At 39.2% G+C, this 27848-nt stretch overlaps 3 protein-coding genes across 5 annotated transcripts in view; 2 read left to right on the forward strand and 1 right to left on the reverse strand.

Annotated features, from left to right (window-relative positions):
- Positions 1 to 475: 475 nt before the first annotated feature.
- On the forward strand, positions 476 to 13148 carry epha2a (eph receptor A2 a). Its single transcript, XM_057338899.1, is given in 17 exon segments — positions 476 to 646; positions 913 to 980; positions 2176 to 2839; positions 7685 to 7840; positions 7987 to 8319; positions 8523 to 8650; positions 9604 to 9781; positions 9944 to 10046; positions 10274 to 10329; positions 10433 to 10558; positions 10662 to 10847; positions 10951 to 11012; positions 11302 to 11511; positions 11636 to 11785; positions 11881 to 12074; positions 12168 to 12323; positions 12442 to 13148. Coding segments are annotated over 17 exon segments (2997 nt in total). The 5' UTR covers positions 476 to 522; the 3' UTR covers positions 12545 to 13148.
- Positions 13149 to 14297: 1149 nt separating this feature from the next.
- On the forward strand, positions 14298 to 23755 carry rbm19 (RNA binding motif protein 19). Its single transcript, XM_057338900.1, has 24 exons — positions 14298 to 14443; positions 15164 to 15346; positions 15471 to 15590; positions 15707 to 15748; positions 15983 to 16214; positions 16354 to 16625; positions 16719 to 16778; positions 17585 to 17663; positions 17755 to 17826; positions 18045 to 18248; positions 18400 to 18530; positions 18609 to 18733; positions 18830 to 18926; positions 19001 to 19111; positions 19950 to 20150; positions 20231 to 20303; positions 20403 to 20554; positions 20699 to 20759; positions 20898 to 20977; positions 21098 to 21153; positions 21371 to 21490; positions 21773 to 21875; positions 22202 to 22322; positions 23017 to 23755. The coding sequence occupies exons 1-24, from the start codon at positions 14408 to 14410 to the stop codon at positions 23097 to 23099; spliced, it is 2814 nt and encodes a 937-aa protein (XP_057194883.1). The 5' UTR covers positions 14298 to 14407; the 3' UTR covers positions 23100 to 23755.
- A 115-nt stretch (positions 23756 to 23870) lies between these two features.
- The window catches only part of cntn4 (contactin 4), a 133226-nt gene continuing 129248 nt past the window's right edge, over positions 23871 to 27848 (reverse strand). For all 3 annotated transcript variants that reach the window (XM_057338898.1, XM_057338897.1, XM_057338896.1), the window contains exons 22-23: positions 27498 to 27666; positions 23871 to 26124 (exon numbers count right to left, since the gene is read on the reverse strand). In XM_057338898.1, the coding sequence (XP_057194881.1) occupies positions 26033 to 26124; positions 27498 to 27666 (261 nt within the window). In that variant the 3' untranslated portion in view covers positions 23871 to 26032. The remainder of the gene's footprint in view (positions 26125 to 27497; positions 27667 to 27848) is intronic.

Raw genomic sequence — 27848 nt, forward strand, 5'->3', positions numbered from 1 at the left:
TTGGCTTTGTAAAAATTCTGTTTTATCAATGAAATCCAGTGTTTTTTCACCGCTTCAATTGTTGGGTCGTTAAAATGCTTTTTTTATATACGTTTTATTGGACAAAACTGTCTACTAAATAAAACAAACGTCGGCTGAAGATGAAGGAAGTTCATTGTATAATGTCTGAACAGATTAGCTAATTTAAGTCAAATTCACGGTGAATACCATCTTTAAAGTGGTTTCAGTCCAAATTACCTCGATATTATCTTAAAAGGAAAGGAGCTGAAAAGCGCTCTCTTTGAACTGAGACCGTGCCCAATCGTCTAAAATTACTATTGTGCAAATGAACCTGGGCAAACTTCCGAAACACATTGAACAGGTGTGGTGGCTGTCACTCAAAGCACCCGGGTCCATGGCCACGCCCTACCAGCTCCATACATGGAGCGCATTCCAGAGGGCGGAGTCACTTGACTTCCCACAGCCATGAATGAAACTTGTCTCCACTTTAGTAAGTTCCAGTTTCTCGTAGATGTCGGAGGAATGTCGTGTGGACCAAAAAACTTTACATTAAGGAGGACGATGGAATACCGCCGCACTTCGCTTCGTTTCTTATTTGTGTATTTATTTGTTAACAACGTATTTATTGTGATCCAGTCAAAAGAACGTAAGTAAAACTGACTTTCTTTTTTTGAAAAGTGATCATTACTCAGTATAGAGAACATGACATGCCGTTTTTCAGATAAGTTTGTTTTCTATTTGTTTTTGATATAAATGGAGAGATAAGCATTTTATTTAAATTTTATTGACTTTTAATTTAAGCATCATTTTTATCCAGAGCTTTTTTTATTTTATCAACTCATTTAAGCATTATACGGTTATTTAAACGTGCATTCATTTTTATATAGCCTAACTTTTTTTGTCATGATCTAGATGTGCTGCTTGATATGAAGGCTGCCGGAAGTGAGTTGGGTTGGTTGACCTGGCCGAATGAAGAGGGGGTGAGTTTTTCATTTCTATTTCTATAAAACAGTAATGTAATTATTCAAATTGGCTCCATTAAGTCTCCCGTTTGTTTGCTGTACATCAAACGTTTACACGCACATGAGTCAGTGTCATTGAGTTTTATAAAACACCTCTGTTGAGTCATATCCTCAACCCATTACAAGCTTTTACAGCCATTAAAGTTATTAACGTTATGTTCCTTGAGTAAGACAAGTCGAGGTTTCTTTGGCAACAGGCCATCTGAATATTGTAATGTCATGAAGTAAATTTATAACGTGGATGTTTAGATTTTCATTTATCTTATTATTACGTTACAAAAAGACAGTAACATTAAATGTGCAATATACTGTAATATGGAAATGTCAAGGACTTTTATTGTTCATACCCAGGCAAATAAGCTAATGACAAAAGTTTTAAAGTTTGTTCTATAATATTACATTTGCTTAAAATTTGTATTTGTGTGTGACATAATTTTTTTGAAATTCTAATTCACAAATCATGAATGCATGAGCAAGTAATGGAAATGACATACTAAATACAAGAGAAAGCAAATAGGTTCTGCTTGGAAAGCGTGTTTAAATATTTCCTTTCTGAAGATTTTGAATAAATCGGGTTTGATTTGAGGCTGTGCAGTAAGCACACTTTGAACCGTTGTTTTTTTAAGAATCCACTGCAAATTCCTCTCCAGCCACACTAAGACCACTTGAAACGTACTGCTGTGTCCAGCCGCTTCCTCCTAGCATGTGTACTCGCACACTAACTTGCTTAATTAATCTTAGAGGTTAGATCTGTCAACTTTCATTCTCCTGATGTTGTGAATGCTTTCCATCAGTCATCTCTATGCTGCTGTGTTCAAAAAGCCTTTTGAGGTCATGGGTATTTTGTGAGCTTTTCCAGAGCTTTTTGAAGAGCCGAGTGAAAGAGAATGTTGCAAGGGAGAAATAGAGTGAGCTTTGTGGGAAAGAGGAGAGCTTTTCTTTCACAGAGGCCTGCTTTTTGTCCTCTTCCACACCCTTCTAATGAGATACATTTACAAAGGTGTGATTCCCACATTCAGTATGTCTTGTTGCAACAGACATTTTGAAATAAGATACTGGAACAGGATATGTATTGAAGTGTAAAAACAAAACAATGTGTTTTAATGAAGATTGTAATGAAGTTTCTCTTTCTCTCTTTTTCAATGTTCCTCAGTGGGAGATTGTCCAGACGGTGGTGAACGGCTCTCTCCTGTATACCTACAGCGTGTGCAATGTCGCCAGTGACGTCGAACAGGACAACTGGCTTCGCACCACATTTATCCAGCGTGGGCTCGACATTTCTCGTGTCACCGTAGAGCTACGCTTTGTGATCCGGGACTGCAACTCATTCGGCGGCTCTTCACCATCTTGTCGAGAAACCTTCGGCCTCTACCTAGGCGAAACTGACACGGATGTCGGCACAAACTTTCGCAAAGGCCAGTTCAAAAAAATAGCAACTGTAGCGCCGGATGAAGTAACAGCCAATCGCGGAGGGGGCCGAGCCGATCTGCGGGTGAACGTTGAGAGGCGGAGCATCGGACCCCTCTCCAGAAGGGGGTTCTACTTAGCCTTCCAGGATCTAGGGAGCTGTGTTGCTGTCCTGGGTTTGAAGGTTTTCTACACCACCTGCCCAGCCATGATGAGAAGCCTGGCCGCCTTCCCCGAGCAGGTGGCATCAAGTGCCTTGGCGGAGGTGGAGGGCACCTGTGTGAAGGACGCAGTTGTGGTTGGAGACGCTACTCCACGAATGTACTGCACTTCTGAGGGAGAGTGGGTCGTTCCTGTGGGCCAGTGTATCTGCCGAGCGGGATACCAAGCTGTTGGAGAAACCTGCAAAGGTAAGCTTTTCCAATATGATATGGGTCGAATAAGATGGGTTTTGTGAGAAACCAAGATGAGATTGTGATAAAATCACTTCAATTGCTAATCGGCCCAACCAGTCGCTGATTATCTCAAACAAGCCAAAATCGGCATTTTTTTGGTCTGGCTGGTGTATTCCTCTGTCACTAGGGTGGGATTCAGTATTCGAATCTTGAATGCACAGAAATGGAACTGAATAGCAAATGCAACCCAGGAGCAACTGCGGGTCATTGTGGGTGGGCAGATGGCAAGTGTCTTTGCGGGTGAGGGTGTGTCTGGGAAGCCTGAGAGATTTTTGTGGTTGCCACAGAGCTGTCTGAGGAGTTTGTGAGATGACTCGAGTCGAATGGAATGTCAGCCGGCCCCACACCCTCTCACCTGCCGGTGTATTATTTCTGAATGTTTGTTTAGTATTTCAGGAAGGAAGTGCGAAGATACAAGGCTGCCACTGAAAAGGAATATACGTGCATATTAACAGTTGCATGATTTGCATTCGTTGGTTTTTGCCCTTCAGACATTCTCACACTGATTTGAATAGAAAGAACTTAAGCTACAAGCTTGGATGACAGGGTAATCTTGCAAAAGATTAATTGAAGAATGATAGTTTATTTGTGTGTTGAAATATGTCTGTTCGGAATTGAACGAAAAGGAAAGTTGCCTTGAACTTGCACAAGCACGTTTGGAAATGGCATCTGCAGTTTGATACTAAAAGAACTAACGTCACTTTACCGAGCCATTTTTGCAGTGACTTTTAACCAAGTTGTCCTAAGGTGACTTAAAGGAACAGTTCAGTCAAAAATGAAAATTCTGTCTTCATTTACTCTCCCTCAACAAATCTGTATAACTTTCTTTGTTCTGAGAAAGATATTTGGAAGAATGCTTGTGATCAAACAGTTCTTGGCCACCATTGACTAGTAGGAAAAATTGCTTTAGAAATGTTTTGTTCTGTTAAACCCAAAAGAAGAGATTTTGAAAAGTGTAGTAAAGCAAACAGTTCTGGGGAACTTTTGACTACAATTGTCATTTTTCCTTCTATGGTAGTCATTGGTGGCTAAGAACTGTTTGGTTACATGCATTTTTCTAAATATCTTTCTCTGTGTTCATCGGAACAAAGAAATGTATACAGATTTGTAACAATTCGAGGGTGAGTAAATGATGACAGAATTTTCATTTTTGTTTGAACTGTCCCTTTAAGTTTGAACTTTATGTAATTATTTACTATGACATTTTTTATTTTACTAGAATAAAAAAAAGTGTTCTTTCTTTTTTCAAAATAAATGACACTTGGTTTAATATTTTGTAATTGAATGCATTTACATCCATACATTTTAAGTGTGCACTTCAAAACGTTTTGGGGAAACTTGACTATCTTTATGTTCAAGGTTTTTATTTCCTGATAAAATTCCCCTAGAGGCTTATCTCTGTTTTCCGATATCTCCCAACAGCTGATATGACTCAGTGGGCCGGGCTGCCATTACCTGATTTACTTTGCGTGTGTAAGCGCGTTACCATGACAACGGCACACCACAGATTACAGAGAAGGTTTGGCATGCTTGAGGTCTGTCTGGGATAGTTATCGTGTAATTAAGGGTTATCTCGGAACTCTGTACACCTTTTGTACTTGTGAGAAAATGTGCTTTTATGTTGACACGCTGTGAAACTCCAAATGCAACATTTTTGGAGTTTATTAAAATCGTTATTCTTCGGCAAACAACCTCTAGTCTAACAGCAGGGTCCAATTGTTGTATGGTACAGCCGATAAAGTTAACACACAGCCTTATAAAAAAGCCACATATTAGAAACCATAAGGAAGGTCAGTCTCGGGAAGAATGTTTTAAAGACCTTGACTTCTGGACGTCCGACAGGAACCAGCACCTGAAACGGACGTTGGAGAACATCAAGGGGTTGAAAAATTTTCGTGGCATTCTGGGTTAGTGGAAAAGGGCAGATTCCAAACATTTCCTTTATTATGCAGTTTCCAAGAGACGTGCTAAATGTTTTGACACCTTTGGAGGAAGCGTGATGAATGATGACCAAATGAAACTGCCTATGTAATAGAAACTGACTAGCTTCCTTTTTGATGACATGTTTCAGGAATGAAGACTACATGTCCAGACATCCCAAAGAGTTTGGGTTCTTTCTGTTTCCCATCCTGACATTTTTTTCCAGTAAACCATTGTTTCAATCTATAATTTCATCATCCGCTCATCTCTTGAAAGCCCCCGTAGGAATGAACAACCTACAGCCTTTTGATTTAAATTGGTGATGTTTTTTCACCGTGTAGAGTGAAAAGATGCCTCAAAGCATTCGATGTAAAGGAGGGTTTTTAACCACAAACAATCACGGAGACAATGGCGTTGCTGTTGTCATTGTTTTCAGGGGAGTTTTACGAGTGCCTTTCTGCGTGACTGCTGCTCTGCTGTTCGGCTTATCGCCACCTGCCAGTTTTTGTGGGGGACAATTGTAGTTGGGCATGCATGGGGGAAGGGGTCTTGCTTAAATGGCCGGCCAGAGAAATTGAGAAGTTTCATGGGGAAATTCCCAGCGTTCCGATGTATTCCTTTTGGGGAAAAGTTTCAGCAGTTTTTGACCGTAACATCATTATCAATGCTGGTAGATGTTGAAAGAATGTGTGAAATTAATTCTTGAGCAGTTGGGTACTTTTCATTGCTAGTTTTGTTTCGCCTGATATGGGTTTTTCAATGACATACTGAAACCGATATCTTGAGAATGGTGTAATAGAATGGCTGAATATTAGGGCAGACAAACGATTAATCGCGAATAATCGCATCCAGAATAAAAAATTGTGTTTACGTAATATATGTCTGTGTACGGTGCATAATAATTGTGTATTTATAAAACCATACACACGTACATGTGTATGTATACATATTTAGGAAATATTGACATGTGTTTGTTTATATTTACCAATAATTCAAATTATATATAAATGTTTTATTAATTTTATATTTGATATTTTTCTTATATATATATATATATATATATATGCGTGTATGTGTTTATAAACACAAAATTAATATGCTCAGTACACAGACATATATTGTGAAAACACAAAACTTTTATTCTGGATGCGATTAATCGTTTGATAGCCCTAATAAATATATGTGGGTAGTTGACAAATATACTGTAAATGTGTCCTATGGTGTGACAGCAAACATTAATTAATTAACTCTCACGCTATTTTATATTATATATATAAATAAAATATATTATTAACAGTTTGGCTTCAAAATTTTGGCTGTCACACCATAGGACACATGTATGGTATATTTGTCGATTTTAATTGTTAAAGTTACTTTTACTAAATTTGCTTACATTTGAAAAGCAGCCGTAGCGAAACTGCTATTCTAACCGTTGACCTTTCCACCCAAAGGGCATTAACTATTCCCTTTGTGCATTGTGTCCACCAGTCAAACACTTGGGTCTTATCAGCCTTCCAATCACTCGTGTCATGCATATTTCAGCGAATGGGGGAACACAAACGCAGTACAAGTGCGCAAAAAAGGCGTTAGTCAAATATCTCCACTTCCTCCATGTGCTGTCGCTGATGGAGCTGTGACACTCTCCACCGACGCAGCTTAGCCCTAAATAGCTCCCTTGTGAAATTGGTCAGCCTGACGCATAGACGTCTCCTGTCAGCTTTTCCAGAACTCCATATAAAATCCCCATGGAAACGACATCAACATATTAAATAAGACTTATTACTGAAGCTGACACTCTGAAGTTCGGATTCAGAGTTACCAATTTCACGTTCGATGCCCACAATCGAGACGATTAGAGGATTGTAGTGGGAGTTACCCCATTCTGGTTTCAAATAAAATGGACAAAGAGAGGCTGCTTTTCTTATGCGCACCCCCTCCTCCCATAGACGTCCATCCTTACAGCAGAGCAAATACACAAAACCCAGTGTAAAATCCCAGCGGGAGAGCCTCTGTCAGCGTTCCTTACGCACCCATTCACACTCACTCACCTCCCGCCTGTCGTCAATCTGAACCTTGGCCCTTTGTTGGTGTGAGGGACTAGACCCGGGGGGTGGACATAGTCCCATCAAAGGACGTGTTGAATCTATATTCACACTGATTTTTTGAGCCACTGAGTTTCTCATGCCTATTAAAATGAAAGCGCACCAGAACCGGAGTGAGCTTAGGTCCGAGCATGTGATTCTGAATCGTCCCCTTCGGCTCTCTTTGTTAATGATTGTTATATCACCCCCCCATCCTTCTTTCCGGAGTTTCATCCTTTGTGTTTGTTATAGCATGTCCTCATCCTTCAGCGGAGGAAGGAAAGGAGGAGAAGAGAAGGTCTGAGTACTAACATATGCTTGCAATTCCAACATCCTGTTTTGTCCAACGGACATCCACATGCGCCCTATAGATCACCTGTCGTTATTTCATTTTTTTCTTACTTCTTTCATAACGAATTGGACAATAAGTTTGAGCTGTACAAAAGTTAAGCGACCAGTTTGACTAGTTAGTTATTTACATCCGCCTGAAAATCTTCCGCATGGCATTGTGTGTTGCATCGCTCAATAGAAGCAACATTGCTTTTTCTGAATGCCTGTTGTTATGGCTCGACTGTCTGTCGCGCTGGCTTCATTGGCTCTTGTTGTGCGGATTTGCGATGGCAATGAAAGATCGGCTCTTCCTATAGTTCAGCGGTTCCGCCCTCGCTGCGCGCACACAATGGCAGAAAATTAAAAGGATCACGGGGTGGTTATCGAAACTGCATTTTTAGCTAAAGGTGAATCTTTGTCCTCATTTGTTGTTTGCTCACCTGTGTTTTTCCTGTGATCTCTTTCATAGCATGTGAACCGGGCTACTACAAGAGCACAGATTCCAGCCAGCCATGTCAAGCGTGTCCGGATAACACCCAACGCTCGGGTCACGGAGCGCTCCTGTGTCCATGCCTGGAAGGCTTCTACCGGGCCCCGACGGATCCCAACTCTGCACCCTGCTCTGGTTAGTGTGGATATGTTTGTGATTAAAAGTTTGAAAAGTATGTGTGAACAGTTCACAAAATCGCATTTTACGCATGTTATTTAACGTAATTACCATTTTTACTCGAAAATCAAACAAACAAAAACAAAAGCGCTTTTTTCCTTTAGCTCTTCCTAGCCCACCCCGAGACATAGTCTACGCCCCCCTTCTGACAGCAGGGAGTTTGCAACTGACCTGGCGCCCCCCAGCAGACACGGGCAGGCGCAGTGACATTACCTACAGCGTGGCATGCGAGCGCTGCGAGGGTGTTCTGTGTTTGCCGTGCGGCGGTAGGGTGCGATTCGAGCCCACGCAGACGGCCTTGAAAGACCCCGAGGTTGTGGTTAGTGAGCTGGAACCTCATGTTAACTACACGTTTACGGTGGAGGCTCAGAGCGGTGTGTCTCAGTTCAGCCGGCAGAAAGCCACGGCTAGCATCACAACGGTGCTTCATTTCACAGGTTGGACATTTTAAGAGTTTGAGTTTTTTTACATTAGCGGAAACAAAAATGCATATTTGAGTGTCAAATAGAATTTTGGACCAAGGGGGTTTCGCTGTGGGGCGGGGCTAGAAATATTATTGAACATGTCATGGTGATATGGTGTTGCACACTTTCATCCCATTTTTAGCTGAAATACTGATGAATCGTGGTTTTGGTTTCAGATGGTCCCAGGGTGTTGTACCTACGAGTGGAAGATCGGACCACCAACAGTCTGACTTTATCGTGGGTTGTGGACCACCATGTGCAGAACCATGTCACCCCCCGCTATGAGCTCATGTACCGCAAGAAGGTGATTACATTTATTTTTAGTGGGGTTTCCTAAAGAGGAAATGCTTTAGAAGTTTGGTAACACTTTACAAGGTTAACATGGTTTCAAAATTTACTTCAACATTTTTAAAACCAAAAAGTTATAACTGTTAACATTAACACGAACCCTTGTATTGACATCAGCTAACATTAAAGTCCCAGTGAAATTAAAACTTACAATGCCTATTTTTTCATGAAATAGTGCAGTGTTAGTTGTAAATAGTTTATCAATGTGGGTCGTTCTCTTTTTAAAATTCGTGTGCCCTCATAATCTTCTGTTAAAATCTGAACATGCACTTCCGTCTGACTATCCATCTTAAATGACGTATGTTAGACGGCTTGGGCGGAGCATCCGTTAACTCCTCCCTTTCGACTGTCCGTCTGCTGCCAGTTCCATTTCAAAATGCAACTGCTGTTTTTATTCTTCCAATCAAATCGCAGAAAGACGAAGCCACGCCCACTATTTTTCTTATTCAAAATTCCATTTCACTCGGAAATTTGTCAAATCACGGAAATAAAACGATCACAACTTCCGGTTCACGGGGACTTTAACAAAGATTAATAAATGCTGAAAAACTATGTTGGTTATTGTTAGTGCCTGTTAGTTAATGCATTTACTAATGTTTACAAATACAACCTTATTGTAAAGTTTTACTTAAAAGTTTTTTCAAACCTAGCATGTGACTGTTTGGAGATGTTTTGCTAGTGCCTTTAAAGGGGTTCAGACTTACGGTTTCCGCCTGGCAGACAAAAATATCTCAGACTCACATTGAAGGATGGATGTTGAATTTTAAATAGAAACTTGGGGTGGGCTTATTTGAATTGAGCCAGTGTAAACCCACCTAGAACACCCAAGCTCTCTTTCTCTTTCTGTGGCCTTTCCATGTTTAACCATTTAGACTAAACTTTCAATTTCCTCTTCCCATTGTTTCATAGGAGGATCCCGGAGAGCTGGATATCACCACCTACAACGTTCTGGTCTTGGAAAAGAATTTCGTCCAGATTAATGATCTCTTACCGGGCACAAAGTACGTGTTTCGCGTTCACACTCTCACGGCAGAAGGTCACCCTAGCAGCCACAGCGCAGAACTTGAGTTGGAGACATTGGCTCTCGGTAAGCACTCGTCTGCGTGCGAATCCATCCGTGGGTGTTTTGTTTTGTCTTACTGTTTGCCTTCACATATGAAAGTGCGTAACTTTGATGTGTGCGATAGGCTGTGGGTGGTCAACAAGTGAGAGCGTTTGTGAATGCTTTTATTTTTTTGTTCTCCAACAGCCGAATCTCAAACTCAGAATAGTTCAATGGTTGTCATGGGAGCCATCGCTGGGGGTGGAGTCATGTTGTTGATCGTCGTGGTCATTTTGCTGCTACACAAAAGGTTAGAGAACTTTTCTCTGGCTTCACGTTTTCCATTCCACGCACTTCTTTATCCTTATCACATCTCTTTTCAAATAGGAAGACAGGATTTCCCAACGTTCCATTCGGTTCTGGCGTAGTCCCAAACTGTTTACATTCTTGCTTTGATGTGTAATCATTGTCAATTTAGAAATCAGGACAACGGCTTAAATTAGTCTCCTAATGTGTTGTTGAATTCTCTTTCATCAGGTGACTGAACTCGCATGTTCGACAGAGAGTTGATGGAGATTACTTCTCATGTCCAGGTACGGAGCGGATTTACAAATAAATCTTTTCCACACAAATCTGATCATCCCCAAAGCTGCCAGTATTCAAAAGTTACAAAATCTTTCTCCGTTTGTTTTACAGAAAAACTCCTTCCTTTGACTACCTACATTGACCCCCATACATACGAGGACCCCTGTGCAGCCGTCCTCAAGTTTGCAAGTGAAATTCCTCCTAGTCATATCACCAAGCAGAAGGTCATCGGTGCAGGTATTCAGATAAAAAATACCATATTTACTTTTTGACAAACAGTGTTAGACTTTGATGTTTATAGGACCAAATGTAACAATTGTGTTTCCATGTTGTTCCCTAGGAGAATTCGGTGAAGTTTTTCGCGGTTCTCTGAACGTACCGGGACGCTCTGAAGTCGCTGTAGCCATAAAGACGCTGAAGCCCGGCTACACCGAAAAACAGAGACAAGACTTTCTCAGTGAGGCCAGCATCATGGGACAGTTTGCTCACAAGAACATAATCCGCCTGGAGGGTGTGGTCACTAAATGTAAGCGCCAAATATCTTATAGTGTGAATTTAATTTCATTTTTAATCCATTTAAATACCAGTCCCAAAGTGCATATTTTAACACTGTTCTCTTCTACTTTCAGTCAAACATGCCATGATTATTACAGAGTATGTGGAGAACGGAGCTTTGGATCAATATTTAAGGGTATGTTTTATGTTTCAATCAACAAATGGGTAGTTTACAGACTGATGTGCAAATCTGTCCGGCAAACATTTAGAAACAAAACTAACAATGACGATAAATCTCTCTTACGCTATTTTATATGATAAAATAGATTAATAATAATAATAATAATATAAAACCATGTCATATTAACAGTTTTCACACCATAGGACACATGGACGATTTATTCGTCAACTTCCTAGATGTTTTCCTTTTGAAACTTTTGTCACAATGTATCAGATGTATTTATGCTTTCCTTTGTGCTTCGCAGGACCACGATGGCGACTTTTCCTCGTATCAGCTCGTGGGCATGCTCAGTGGCATAGCGGCGGGTATGAAATACCTCTCCGACATGAACTACGTCCACAGGGACCTTGCCGCTCGCAACGTCCTGGTTAACGGAAACTTGGAGTGTAAGGTCTCCGATTTTGGTCTTTCACGAGTGCTGGAGGACTTTCCTGAAGGAACCTACACAACCACAGTAAGCAATATAAAATCATAGAACCATAACATTAATTACATTATTGTCATGATTTGAGATCGAGGCATTAAACAAAATTGCAAGCACAAATAGTAATTCTTTACTCTTTTTTTTACTCTTTCAGGGAGGCAAAATTCCTATTCGTTGGACGGCACCAGAGGCGATAGCACACAGGAAGTTTACGTCAGCCAGTGATGTGTGGAGTTTTGGCATAGTCATGTGGGAGGTGATGTCATTCGGAGAGAGACCCTACTGGGACATGAGCAATCATGAGGTATGTTTCTTTCCAAGAAAGCGCATTTTTCACATTTTAAGATCTTCTGGTTTTCAAGGATGGAAATTAATTTTCTCTTTTACTTTTGGTCACAGGTGATGAAATCCATAAATGAAGGCTTCAGGTTGCCGGCGCCAATGGGCTGTCCATCTGCCGTCAACCAGCTCATGCTTCAGTGCTGGATGCAAGACCGCTTCAAACGACCACGCTTCGTTGATTTTGTCAACTTGCTTGAGAAGCTGCTTCGTAACCCAGAATCCCTCTCGGCCATCGCCAGTATCGATCCACGGTAGAAGAACTGTTGCACTTCAAATACGGTCACTTGTGCTGTTTTTCCAATAATATGTTTTCATAAGTTAATCGCCAGTTCTGTTCCTCGCAGGGTCTCAATTCGGTTACCAAGCACAAGTGGTAACGATGGCGCCCCCTTCAGGTCAGTGGATGAATGGCTGGAGTCGATCAAGATGGGCCAGTACAGAGACACCTTCGCCCGTGCTGGAATTAAAACTGTGGAACAAGTGTTGTGCTTGAAAATTGAGTAGGTATTCCTTTACATTATCAAAAATGTATGACAAAAACAAAACAATCATTTTGATATGGATGTACATTTATGATAAACCCCCATCTAACCCAGAACTTTTTATTTGCTCATAAAGGGACATTAGGAACATCGGTGTGCGATTGCCGGGCCATCAGAAAAGAATAGCATACAGCATTCTGGGTCTCCAAGACCCGGCCTTGGATTTGTTTGCAGTGTGACCGTCCGATGATGCACAGTTGAGCTGGCTCACACTGGATTTCAAAGCTAGCTATCTTCCAGGATTCCCTTTGGAAAGGAGAATGTTTACTGATATTTCAATGATTTTTCATCACTTTCTAAGCTTTTTTTTAGAAATGACTATATATAAAATTCATTGTACATGGGACCCTTATTTTTCTCTTGTCACTTTTTAAAAGCCATATTAATAATGTGGGCGTATGATGGTTTGGTTCGAGTACTGTAACTGTTGTCCTCAGCTCTGATGATCTGACAAATGATAAACTGGACTGTTTTGAGCGATGATACTATGAAGGGTACGTCATAGTAACCTTGAGGACCAGGTTTTCATGCCTTATTGGGCATATATACAAATGCTATATGAATAAGTCCACATATTCAACAGAGTTGTTATGTGTTGAAGTCTGTAAAATTACAGTTGTATAAAGGTTAGTAAATGTTAAATGGTCTTTGTTTTCAGTCAGCATGTTGACTGCCTGTTTTATATTTAAAGATAGCACAGGAAGTTTACATGTCTTATTATAGCTCTTTTTTTTATTTAATATTTATTTTTTTATTTATTGTCTGTGTTTGTAAAGAAAAATGTGTACTTTATAGTATTAAAATATTTGGAAGTCTTCATCTTGCATCATTTTTGTTGTTCTCTATGCACCTTAGTTGTCTCCTGTGAGACAAATGAGCAATGAAAAAACATTAATGATCAGTGAGTACAATAAGTAATGCATAAAACGAGTGAAAAGCATGAAAAAAGAATGTGGGCTGTAATTTTGTGTTTTATATAACAGCAGACAGACATAAGCCCTTAATTGTGCATTATGACAGGTGACCCTGTAAACTCATGGTTTAAGCCGTCCCCATCAATAAAAATAAATTAATTTAAATATATTTAATATCCAATAACTATAATATTCTGGCCAATGCTATAGTTCTATAGTGTCTAATAAACACAGTATTTCATGTTTCACAACAAGGATGTAATTATAGTTTCTTGGAGGGATTTTTGAGTATATTCATATATCATGATATATTGTATATATATTCAAGATGTACCACCAGATGTGTTACATACAATTCCACATAATTTAATGTTCCGGTGAGAAACGATTCTCATTTCATATCCACTGTGAACCATACCCTGATAATAATTATCTACATTTAAATAACCATGAAAATGTGTTGAGTGCGAGTTGTAGTCTTTAAAAACGGTACTCAGCGCCATCTGGTGGATTTATATTGCATTGCATTTGTCATTTTGGACCCAAACTGAAAACTAGGCACCCCTTTTGTTTTATCTTGCAGAACAAAACCATTTTTTTCATGTTTTTTATAAACAACCCTTTTACAAAAGGCGTCGACATTTATTAGAAACAAAAATATTCAAAATATTGTGACATATAACATACCGTTAAAAAAGGATGTTTCATTTAAATATCTTAAACGTTGGGCGAAGTAAAGACAAGTCCCTGCGTTCCATTCCGATGTGATCATCTCTATGCCCTACTCCCTTCGAAGAGTAAAGCTCTTGATGTGTAAACTCTATTATATCGCAATCATATCTCTTAATGTGTCCGTTTAAAATTCACTTTGCAAAAGGAGCAATAAAAATAACGTCATTTTCTCTTTATTTGGAGCGACGTTTTGTGTGGTCTCGCGTTCGGAGGGCGATATAAAAACATGTCTAACACACTATTCCTCTCGAGTCCAATAGAGGGCGCCATAGCAAGTCCGCCTGCATCCGTCAGCCAGTAAAGATGGCGACTTACTACTGAAGCGCACCATGCTGTGTTGTTGATAAAGCAGTACATTGTCATTTCTAAGGAAAAACTTGCCTGTGGATCGCAAAAATGTCAAGGTTAATTGTTAAGAATCTCCCAAATGGGGTAAGTATACGCAATAATGTTAAAATAGGATGCAAACCTGTTGTCAAATAATAGCTGTACGAAGATTTTGCAAACGCTTTAATTAACGTTACATGTTTAGTATTTTATGTATTTACTAACAGTGAAGTGTAAAAAAGTATTACGGGATTACTAGTGTTTTATTTCAATTACCCTGGGGTACCATACGTATACAGATAACTCAACTCAACTTTATTTATATAGCGCTTTTACAATTTTCATTGTTACAAAGCAGCTAGGTATAATAAGGTGGTAAAACACGGTACCGACATAGTACTGAGTAGATTATTCATATCAGTTTTATGTTTGCTGCTATCACGATTTTAATAATGTTTTGCAAGTTGAATAACAGCCATGTTGAAAGAAATCGTTTTTTCTACAAATACCATTGTGAACAATCACCTGTGTTTACCATTAAAACATGATATGTCTTCACGTTATTTTGCTAGTAGGATTTAATGGTGTTCTATTGGTTCCCATCCACCAGATAACATTCCACCAACAGAACACAACACATTACCAGTAGACCCACAGTTATAACGATTAAAATGTTTATATATATTTTTGATTGTGTTTATTGTTTTTCAGCAGGGCAGTCAGGCCATTTAATGCAATAATATCTTAAAATGTATTTAGTCCCGTTTGAAACATAAATAAATAAATGACTATATTTTTAATATCTATTTTTTTACGTGTCTACAGATGAAAGAAGATCGCTTCCATAAGATGTTTGCTGATTTTGGGACACTTACGGATTGTGTACTCAAATTTACCAAAGATGGGAAATTTCGCAAATTTGGATTTGTGGGTTTCAAGACTGAAGAGGACGGACAGAAGGCTCTGAAACACTTTAATAAGAGTTATGTGGACACGTCACGAGTTACTGTAAGTCAAGAACTTTCGGAGCATCTATACATTTTATATGTATTTTAATGAAATTAATAAATGAATAGCTGATCGCTGTGTGTTGCTATCCTTACCGGTGTGTTTCTTACTGTGTTTGAATAAGGTGGAATTCTGCACAGATTTTGGTGACCCCAACAAAGCCAGACCCTGGAGCAAACATTCACGCCAGCCATCATCAAATAAAGACAAAGAAGAAAAATCACAAGACGAAACGGTTGAAAAGGTTTTTGTCACTTTGCCGCTTTCTGCACTGAACTAAGTGGGGCATTTACGATGTGATTTTTGAAAATAATGTTATGGAAAGTCACACTGATTCATGTGATCACGTTGTTTCAACAGAAGGAGAAGAAAAAGAAGAAACCTTTGAATGTTATTGGAGATGTAAGTTTCCTGCTCATACTTTCCTCTAACTGCCTTGCATAAATCATATTCAGTTTGACTTCATACAAAAAATGTCATTTGTTTTCTTTTATAGCAGAAGTCACCAGCCGTAACTGCAGCGTGAAATCAATATTTAGACTTCTTTATTGTTAAACCTTCTGACCTCCTTATGTAGAAAATGAATTGTGCATATATCAAGACTATAAATATTGCATCGTCTTTTTTGCTCCTTAGCTTGAACAAGACAAGAACTTCCGGGAGTTTGTCGCTGTGCACCAGAAACGCACGCAGGTGCCCACCTGGGCCAACGACTCTGTGGAAGCTGCGTCTGATGTTGCTGAACAGGTGAAGAAGGAGAAGAAAAAGAAAGTTAGTGATGATTACCTGAACTTTGACTCGGATGAGTCTGATGAACTGAGTGATGCTAAGGATAAAGACGATGATGCTGAAGAAGAGGACCAACCAGGTGAGAAATCTATTTAAAGGGCTAGTGCTCCCAAAAATAAAAATTCTGTTTGACGTTCCAAATGTCGATGCTGCTTTCTTGATTTACATGGAGAAAGGGTTTAACTGGAACTGACAGGCTTTGTGTGTGTTTGTACTAGATAATAATAAAGAAGCGTTGAAGAAAGGTCTCTCCGACATGGACTATCTTCGCTCTAAAATTGTGGCCAAATCCGACTTGATTGATGAGGTAGAGTTGGAGAAGGCAGATGAAGATGACAGTGCTGAGGCTGATGAGGGTGATGATGATGATGAAGAAGAGGAGGAGGACAAGGACGAGGAGTCTCCAGTCCAGAACACAGACAGTGCATATGAGAGCGGTGACAAAACAAGCAGTCTGAAAACTGCAAAGCCAGTAGAGCCCCATAACAAGGTTTATTTCTTAAAAAACTGAGTGACAAGGTTTGACATAGGATTGTTAAGATATTGGAAGTTAAATTGTACTGTTTATACACTGTGGTTATAGTTTGAGCCGAGCACAGAATTCACAGTCAAGCTACGAGGTGTTCCATTCAAAGCTAATGAGGTGAGAGATTTTTAGTTAATTTCTTCTGACAATAGCAGAAATTGCGTTCTGGATTTCTAGTTTTATAACCATTTACATTTATTCATTTGGCAGACCCTTTTATCCAAAGCGACTTACATTGCATTGTATTATACATTTTTGCTTCTGACTATGTGCAATACCCTGAAATTCCTCTTCAGTTTAGTTTATTTTGTGTTTCTGTCTGTTATTTGGTCAATGAATCGCACTCAAAATACAAGTGTATGGAGGCAGAGAGGGAGTCTCTTAAAGAAATATTTCGCCCAAAAATAAGAATTCTGTCATGGTTTACTTGTCCTCGAGTTGTTCAAAATCTGTATAAATTTCGTTGTCCTGATGAACACAGAGAACGATATTTGGACAAATGCTTGTAACCAAACAGTTCTTGGCCACCATTGACTACCATAGTAGGAAAATATACGATATAACGTAAATATAAACATATAAATATAAAATATAACGATAGTCAAAAGTGCCCCAGAACTGTTTGCTTTCCTACATTTTTCAAAATATCTTTCTCTGTGTTCATCAGAACAAATATTTTTATACGGGTTTGGAACCACTTGAGGGTGAGTAAATGAAGGCAGAGTTTTTATTTTGGGAGAACTGTCCCTTTAAGGTAAAATTTTGAATGGGTGCTGTATAGTTCACAATATTCCGATATGTGTAGAAATAACATGATATCAATAATCATGTTTTTTATTATCATGATCATTGTCAATGCACGTATATTGTGACACCCCTGTTGTATTACACATTTATGATTCTGATTTGCCACTTTACTATAGCAACAAGTGCGAGAATTTATGATTCCTCTGAAACCCATGGCCATTCGATTTGGCAAAAACAGCGATGGACGCAACTCGGGTACAAAATGTTACCTGTTATTATCAACTTTTGATGTTTAGAAAACGCCAGAATTGTGCAAATGAATCGATGTTGAATTTACTGTGTTAAGGTTACGTGTATGTGGACCTGCGCTCGGAGGAAGAGGTCGAGAGAGCCTTACGCCTTGACAAAGACTACATGGGTAAGCAGTGTTTCCTTGATCATCTGAGGGCAACTCCAAGTTCAGTTTGTACTTTGACATTTTAATGGAAACCGAAATATTATTTCTTATCCATCTCCGAGATTTATCAAGAGCATTTTTAGCTACTCGAACTAAGAACATGATGCTATCAATGCCAATGTTCTAATGCCAACTCCTTTTACTTATTTTTAAAGTGTATTATCTGTGTTTAACCACAGGGGGGCGCTACGTTGAGGTCTTCAGAGTGAACACTTTTAAAAACAAAATATCTGTGAAGGAAAGCAAAGAGGAGAAAAATTTCATCCGTGAGCTGAGGGATGACGAGGAAGAGGAGGATGTGGCCGAATCAGGAAGACTCTTCGTCAGGAATCTGCCTTACACGTGCACTGAAGATGACCTGAAAGAACTCTTCATTAAACATGGTGGGTCACATGACATGTTCTTTCACATGCAATGTGCTCAAAGGCCACCTAGCAACCGCATAGCAATTGCTTAGCATCATGATAGTGTTCATTTTTGTCACGTGGTTAATGTTTTTAAACTTCTTTTTTTTCCCCCTCATGTCTCTGTTAGGTCCTCTTTCTGAGGTGCATTTCCCCATCGACAGCTTGACCAAGAAACCCACAGGCTTTGCGTTTGTGACATACATAATACCAGAAAACGCAGTTTCAGCATTGGCTCAATTGGATGGTCATGTTTTCCAGGTATAGAACCGTTTCTTTCAGCTCATTTTTTGACTATATTGTATTATTTACATGCTCACAAGTGTTTGGGCCCTCCAGGGCCGGATACTGCACGTCTTGGCCTCAAGGCTGAGGAAAGAAAATTCAGATCAGGGGTCCAATGCCCCCGGCAGCTCATCTTATAAGAGGCAGAAAGGTGCTAAAGACAAAGCAGCGAGCAGCAGGTGAGCGTTTGATAAACCGACTCCATCTGTACTGAGCTGAAAACCTTTAATGTACATTTTCCAGCCATGTTTACTGTTTCTCTGTTTGACGTGCAGCTCTCATAACTGGAACACGCTGTTTTTGGGCACGAGCGCGGTGGCCGATGCCATTGCTCAAAAATACAGCACAACCAAGAGCCAAGTTTTAGATCACGTGAGTGTTTTAGGACACAAGCGAAGCTCTTTTGTTTTTGAGAGAGGTTCAAGAGATGTGTGTTATGTTTGTAGGAGTCTGAGGGCAGTCTGGCTGTGCGGATGGCCCTCGGGGAGACGCAGATCGTACAGGAGACCAGACAGTTTCTCCTGGAGAATGGAGTCTCTCTAGACTCATTCAGTCAGGTATAGTGTGTGTGTTTTAGATCCACATCAATAAACAAACAAAAAATCAAATTAAAAAGGCTCCATTGATAAAATGGAATCTGTAACTTTTGCCTCTGTCGCCACCTCTGTTTGAATCATAATATTGCAGCTTACTTTATCTTTATGTTGGTTGAAGTTACAAATTATTTTATAAACTTGAACACAGTTTTAGTGTACTTGCTATAGACTTTCATCTTAACAACATACATTTTAACAAACGTGACTGCGCATGCGCGCTTTCGTGGACTGCCGTTAACTTCCGGTACACATTCGCAAATAATAGTGCCTGTAGATTATTTCTAATAACAATCCCAAGCAAGAGAGAGGAACTGCTACTTGACTAAAATGGCCTCTTCAATATTTTGAATTTAGACTGCGATACCAAGCTCAACCACTAGATGTCAATGTCCCATACAGTTTCTTTAAATGCGACAAAACTTCAAGGACCCCTTCAACAATTTGTTTATATAATAAAATGAATATACAACAAAGTTCAACAAATTGTTTATTTAAAACAATTATTATACAATAAAATAATAATGTAAATTAATATGAATATAAATTAAATAAAATATAAATAAAAAAAATTGTATAAATGTGTAAATGTTTAATTATAGGCACGGAGATTGTGTGTTTAATACATTTGTGTTTGTTTATAAAGTGTTTTATTAATAAATTAAATGAGTTACAAAAACTCAAATACCTTAAAGGAGTTAGAATACTATTAATCCTTAAAAAACGTAAAACTGCTGCCCAGTGCTGTGCGTGCGTGCGTGCGTGTTAATAATTCTGTAAAAATGTTCTTGTCTGTGTGCAGGCGTCAGGCCAGCGCAGTAACTCAGTGATCCTGGTGAAGAACTTGCCCTCGGGTGTGCAGCCGGAAGACCTGGAGGCTCTGTTCTCACCCCACGGATCTCTGGGAAGGGTGCTACTGCCCCCGTCTGGCCTCACGGCTATAGTGGAGTTCCTGGAGCCCACTGAAGCCAAACGGGCCTTCATGAAACTTGCATACACAAAGGTGAGCATGAGCATGAAGAGTGACCACTGAGCTGCTTTTATTGTTGTTAAAGAAATGAAATGCTGTATATTTATCTGTAGTTCCAGCATGTGCCCTTGTATCTGGAGTGGGCCCCTGTAGCCGTCTTCACAACTCCAGGAAAAGCAAAACCAGGTAGAACTTTGAGAAAGTGACATTGCAAGCACTTTATGGTCTTACTCTAATGTTGGATTTTTCTCATTCTGTTTATTCAATAATCATCGTTCCTCTCAGCACCCGTGACTGAAGATGCTGCGGCTGAGGATGTGGCTAAAGTGGTGGAAGAAGAGGAAGACGATGAGGATGAAGAAGAAGAGAGTTTGCCTGGTTCAACCCTCTTCATTAAGAACCTCAACTTTAGCACCACAGAGGAGACTTTACGAGAGGTGAGCTCCGATGTTTAAGGGGCATGCAAGACTAAAAAAAAACTGAGAATGTCCTTTAAATTCCACTTTAGTTCTTTCTTTGTATTTTGTGGTGGATGCAGAATTATATCTTAGAACTTACCCATTAACTTGTTCCTTTGACAGACGTTTTCTAAATGTGGTGTGGTGAAAGTCTGCACAATATCAAAGAAGAGAGATAAAACCGGTTTGATTTTACAGACACGCATATTTACAATGTGCATTTGTGTATATTATACATATGTTGCATGTTTCCGTCATTTTCTCATTTCGATTTCTTTGTCTCTTGCTCTCTGGTTCTGTTATGTGTCTGTCTCTCTCTCAGGTAAATTGTTATCTATGGGTTATGGTTTTGTGCAGTACAAAACTCTAGAGGCAGCGCAGAAAGCCATGCGACAGCTGCAGGTAAATGACCATCTGCCTGTATAATGATGCTTTTTCATTGCGATATTTATGCACACTTATTATGCACAAATATTCATGTGATTAAATTAATCCAGGCATATTTTTTCACTTTCCCTGCAGCACTGTTCAGTCGACGAACATCAGCTAGAGCTGAAAATATCAGAAAGAGACGTCAAGTAAGTTAATGTTTTGGAATGTACATCTTACATACACATCTCTTAAATGCATAAATATAGTATAATAAATATCAACCCTCTATTCAGTGATAGATAAATAAATTAAAAAATACATTTTCTAAATGAACTAATATGTTATTTTGCATGGCACTACTAGTCTTGCACATACTGTTCGAATCGAAGTAAATAAACAGTTGTCTTCGTGTCAATCTCACAGGTCTAGTGTGGCACAATCCAAGAGAAAAAAGCAGACAGGGAGGAAACAAACAACAACTAAGATCCTGGTACGAAATGTCCCCTTCCAGGCTACAGGAAAAGAACTGAGAGAGCTCTTCTGGTGAGTGTCGCTTTCATATTTAACAAACAATTGTGGTTAAAAAAACTTGTATTCCAACAGTACAGTTACGGATATTCAGTATCAAGAATTGACATGGTTAAGGAATTGGCAAAGTTAACTGATGTTTAGCTGGGATACTATTAATAAAATGATTATAATTCGTTTTAAATGTTAAATGTAAAATTTATATTAGTTACATCTATTTTAATATTTGTCTTAAATGTTTTAATATTATGACCTCTATTGTAAGGGGTGTAAAATGCAGATGTTTTTTATCTCCAGTACGTTCGGTGAGCTAAAGACAGTCCGCCTGCCAAAGAAGGGGATTGGTGGATCCCACCGTGGTTTTGGCTTCATTGACTTCCTCACTAAGCAGGATGCCAAGGTTGGTGCATCTGGCTTTGGTCCCTCCTGCTCTTCTTGTTTAGACCCTCTGCTGTGACCAGTCGACAGGGATCTTTCTACTATTCATCACTCGATGCCAGTTCTAATGCTAACATAGGCTAACACTGTGTCTACACCGGACTCTGCGTGACGCGACGCGATAAAAGACAATAGAACGCATTTGAACCCATTATAATTTAAATGTTGTCCACACTGGATGCTGCGCAGCGCAACACGGCAAACTTATTAAGAACAAGATGTTGTCGTGTCGCGTTACGTCCGGTGTAGACACGGTGTAAAAGTTTTGTTTTTGTATGTCCCTCACAGAAAGCGTTTGCTGCGTTGTGCCACAGTACCCATCTTTACGGTAGGAGGCTTGTGCTGGAATGGGCAGATGCAGAGGAGACCGTGGACGATCTGCGACGGAAGACTGCTCAACACTTTCACAGTAAAAATGAACTTTATACAAATATAGCAGACACTAAGCCTAATAAAACACTACTAAATTCATTTTCTAATTCGTTATTCAAAGTAGTGCCACAGTAGCTCAGTTTTCAAAATACTGCTGCTGTTCTTAAATAAATGGGTAGCTTTAATAATTTTCACAGTTTTTGTGGGGAAAAAACATAAACAAATCAGTTTATCTGGATGACTCATGCCAGTAGATTCAAAGATTTCATTCAGGTCATCGCTCAGGTTTTTTAGAAATATGAGTAATATTGATGTTTATTCTTATTTTTGTTTCAGCAATATTGGTAATGGTGTTTATTAAATTTCTTTGTTTCTTTTTTCTTTTACCTATATATATATATAATACATGTTGTAATAATTACTTGTGATTATACATGTTACATATTATAATAAATATATAATATTTAATACACATTTTACTAAAATATTTAATTTATATATAAATATGTGGTTTGTTTGTTGCATCATTGTAGACAGCTTTTTTGCTATTACCTTGCAGCCTATCACAATTTTCCGAAAGGGAAGTTTAAGTGTCATTTAACTCATTTTAATTATGAGTGGCTTGTAACTTGGCAAGGTAGCTGCACTTTTTGAATGTCTTGGCTCCCTTTTTAATTTAATTGATTAAAACGAATCGCTGCACAATTTCTCATGTCTTCTCTCTTTGTCAGATGCTCCTAAGAAGCGGAAGAAGGCGGAGATTTTAGAGGGAATCATGGAGCAGATGGAGGTCGGGCAGGAGGACGGAGAGTGAATAGTATCCGTCAGTCACCTAAAGCATCAATACCAGAGAAAATCATCCAGTGGAACTCCATTTATCTCTATTATGACTGCGTCTTAAACAGCTGCTTCACAGTCTCTTCAGGAATCCTTCCTTTTGGCCCCAGATGCTCCCAATTAGCTTTTTATTATATGCTCGTACATCATCCCTGTTATTGCTGTCAATGAATTAAATACAGCATTTCCCCACAGACCGACACCGGTTGAAGGTGAACTCACCACCCGAGTCCTTCGCAAAGATGCCCAAAGGCCAAGTTTCCCTTAGATGTTTTTAATCGGCGCGGAGGGCCGAGACATTTCATGCTCTGGTGTTTCGGGGGTGACTTTGAACAATCGTGGGGTGTGATTGACATTTAGATTCTTTGATTCAGAAAATATAGATTGACTATACATTTTTGATGTTCATTTTGACACCAGTTTGTCAGTTGTGTTAATGGTTAAGAGTAATTACATAATAATGTAAAGTCTGAGTATATAGATGCTTTATAAATTGTATACCTTTTGTACTGTTTACAGGGTTTACCTGCATTTTGTTGTTTACTACAACAAATCACAAATGCTTTCATATTTTTCGGATCATACTGTATTTATTGATGGAACAATAAATAGCTTTGTCTGGAAAAGAAAATGTTCCAAGTGTAAGGTCTGAATCATCACATACTAGAAACCGCACTTTGTAAAATCTTCTATTTGTACAGTTACGTGGTCAAAACAGTCTTGGTCTACACAGAGACTTCTTACATACCCCGTAGTGTACATTCTGCGTTCTCAAGATTTTTTTTTTTTCAGAAGAATGACATGACATCATGCTAACGTTGCTTCAAACCAACCTGTAACATTCTAAGAATGTAATCTTGAAATTTTCAGTTCCAAAGGGTGCTACCCCAAAATGAGATTTTTTGATTGTTGTTCACCCTCATACGTTTCTAAACTTGTATGATTCTTCCGTGGAATGCAAAAAAGTTAAGCAGAACGTTCATACTTTTTCATACAATGAAAGCAGACTGTGACCAACGTCTTTAAGGCTCCAACAGGACAAAAGCAAGAATGCAACTGAATTACTTTTTTTAACTAAATTAAGATCAACTACAAAAATCTACATTAAATGCTTAACAACATAAAATGGGTACAAATTGTTTTCTCTCATTTTTCTTCAAATAAGTCATACAAAGGTCAAATATATGTTGATTGGTGAACGCCAGTTTTATCACAAGAGGGGTGTGAATGAGATTTGATTACAGCGGAATGCAAAATTTGTTTATATTTTTGGAGTTCGAAAGCATATAAGTTAGTCATGACGTGCATTCACTGTTTGAAAAACAAGTCTTTTACAGAATTGTTATACAGGTTAAGAACAACATGAGGGTGAATGAATAAACTGATAATGATCTTTATAACCTACACCACCATTACAGCTTACACACCCAGCTTCCAACAAAACGTGTGTAGTCGAATGCAATATATATTTTTTATAAATGTCGTTTATTTTTTTCTTCCAGTATAAACAGAGAACCTTGGAGGAGAAAGGAATATGGTTCAATAAATGGATTAGTTTAATGGAAAGCACTGGTTTTGAGAAAGACCATTCTGGCTATGGTAAACACACCAATACACAAATCTTCAGAAATGAACGACTGCGTTGTGTCCGCTTGTCAAGTTATCAGTTATTAATGATTTAAGATGGAAATGAATACATCCACATGCAGAGCCACTTTAAGCTAAGAAACGTCTATTTTCTTTTGGATAAAAACCAAGATGAGTTTGTAGGAAACATTGACGTTGTCCACTTAAATATGAATTATCTGGAATATACAAAAAGCATTTACATATACTTTTTTCACTCAGTCGTGGATCACGTGTCCCTTTTTAAGAAGTACGTCTACTGTTTGCGCCTCAATAAATGACAAGCTACTTGACCGCACCAGTCTCACATGGCATTTAAAAAATGCAGAGCCTGTAGCCCCTACGGAAGTAGAGGTCACACACACACACACACGTTGTATTGCCTTCAAACAATGAATAACAGCATATGGAAGCAATAAACTCGCCCCTACTACAAACCCCAACCTGAAAGGAAATTTCGATGACCCCAACCTCCTGTCATAACTAACCACTCACAGCCCTGGCGTCCAGCACTTAACTAGTTAACGCTAAGAAATATGTATTAAGGCTTTTTTGAGGACCTGAGGAGTTTAAAACACAGAGCACAGGCACACACAAGGCAAAGAGCTCTAGATGCGTTACAAAACAACAGAGAAGCAGAGGATGATGGGGATAAAAGACAACCACGCGAATGTCCACGAAGTTTGAAGTCTGCCGCTGACCAGAAAGAAGGGAGATGACGAAGACAAAAACGGCCTTCGAAGACGTCAGCCAAGGCCTCGTAGCAGCATTCGCTCGAGTTCCTGTTGTCCATTTTCCATCAGACGTGATTTCAGTGCAAGTATATTCCTGTGTCGTAAACAGTAAATAATCCTTGGAGTTTCTCTGCTTTCAGAGTGACCTCGAAGGACCGTCCCCTTAAATAAGTTCATTTTCAGCCAAACGTGTCTTTCTTTAAATATTTAAGGTTGAAACATCTGCATTCTCTTACAAAACATTGTACGTGACATGCATCTAAAAGCTCGGGGAACAAACGGACCGACCAACTCAACTCAAAATAAAAAAGTGGTACATACAAAATAAGCACGCGACATATTTCTCTCCCGCCGTTTTTTTAAAAAGCTGCTTTGGTAACATCGAATTCCGTCCCATTAGCCTTCAACTTTAAGTCGGCTACCGAACCACGCACCCGTTTATTCCCTTCATTACAAATGAGTTCCATCTATTTATCTGAGTCACTTTTCTCAAAGTCTTCTCTGGAGGAAGAACGTCTCGTATGGAGTCAGCGGCCCGCGCTGTGTTCTGTCATAAAGATGTCCGGGCTGTGAGGGATAGAGCTATTGTGCTGAGGGCTGAGAGAGTGGACACGCTGGACGCAGAGCCGACAGCATTGGGACCTGAGAGAGAACCAAAACAAAAACAAATGTCAATTGCTAAAACAAACACAATGTAACATCACAGCCAATGCAAATGAATAGCTTGAGCTTCAAGAGACAGTTCATTAAACGTCGCTGTTTAATTATTCTTATGTTGAGTAGAATGTCTGAGCTGCTCATTTAAGGGACATTTCACCAAATTTTAAAATCGGACATTATTTACACACCCTCATGTCAGTTTTTTCTGTTTAAAATGGGAGTTGTTTGTGTCTGCCTCTTTTCAAGACTCAAAACAATGCAGATATGTTAAATACAGACTTACATGGATTACCCTTTACAGGGGTTTTCCTGACTCAAAATGAGGCGGAGGTGGTGCCATCCTGATCTTGTACACACACGTAGGCCTACCGTACCTTTAAGTGGCTTAACCAAGTGACTTTGACATATTAAAAGTTCTAATAAAATTAGATGAAAATGACAATTATTAAGTTATATAATAACTTATAAAGTTATTAAAGCTTTTTTATAATTTTCAAAAAATTTACTTTTCAGCCCACTTTAGCCAACTGAATTAACCAGTCTTACTAAATGAGCAAAGCTCATTCACATCTTGCATTCTCTGTGGTTCACTTTAAATGATTCAAGTATCTCTTATATTCGCTAGTGACTGAAAAGTTCAATAGTTTAAATGAATCGGTTCAAATGAGTCATTCGTGTGCGAGTCGTTCGGAACGCAATGTGCGTTCATACTGGCGAACTCGCTGTGTACAGTATACGCTGATTCAACGATCCAACTGCACAGCTAAAGACATTACAATGATGTACGTCATGTTAATTTAAGAAATTAACATTTCATGAAATTAAACGTACTTGGATGCAAAACAAACAGCCGTGAAACACAGAGGCTGGCTCTTGTTCTGCAACTCTTTTTAGCGCCTCGGTGTGCTGATAACGAAACAGCGCCTCCACTGTGGCGTAGTGTCGCAACTGCAGTTACAAATGACAGTCTGATAAATGCACGTAGCATTTCTTGTGAAGACACCCGACATAATTTTGGCGCGAGTCTGAGGTGGCACGACATTTGACGGAGGCGGCCGCCTCCAATTTCTCTAAGCAGGAAAAACCCTGCTTTAGTTTGTTCGTCTACAAACAATTTTGTATGACTTCAGGAAACTCATTGAGTTATTTGATGAATATTTTGAATCATTTAAAGCTTAAAAAACAGGCAGCCACAATACACTTCCATTGTAAACAGAAATACTGGAACAACACTTTCCATTCTGAGTAATAAAAAAGGCATAAAGCGTTTGAACGACGTAGTTGAGTAAATAATGACAACAATTTCATTTTTATCCAAGCTAACCCTTTAATAAAAAAAAACGAAATTCTCTTACCTGATATTCTGGGAATGGTGATCTGCCGGCTGCTGCTGCCCTCCCCACCTTCCCCAAATGGTTTGATCTGGATGATGTATTCCTCATCTGTGGGCAGGGAGAGCTCCACAGACGTGGTGTTGGTCTCCATGACGCTAGGCCTGCTGAATCTGTTGCGCTTGTACAGGACCTGTGTAATTCCAGCAAGATGTTTTTTTGAGACAATCATCTCCCACTTGATTTTAGGTGCATTAATTAGTGGTCGACCGATAAGGGAATAACAGCTAGCGCTCAAATGAAGATTGCAGTGGGGCCGATGGGCAATACAATGCAGTTTGCAAATTAGACGCACAGAAAATTGCTGAAATTAGT

This window comes from Triplophysa rosa, linkage group LG7 (genome assembly GCF_024868665.1).
Source record: "Triplophysa rosa linkage group LG7, Trosa_1v2, whole genome shotgun sequence".
NCBI classification, from domain to species: domain Eukaryota; kingdom Metazoa; phylum Chordata; class Actinopteri; order Cypriniformes; family Nemacheilidae; genus Triplophysa; species Triplophysa rosa.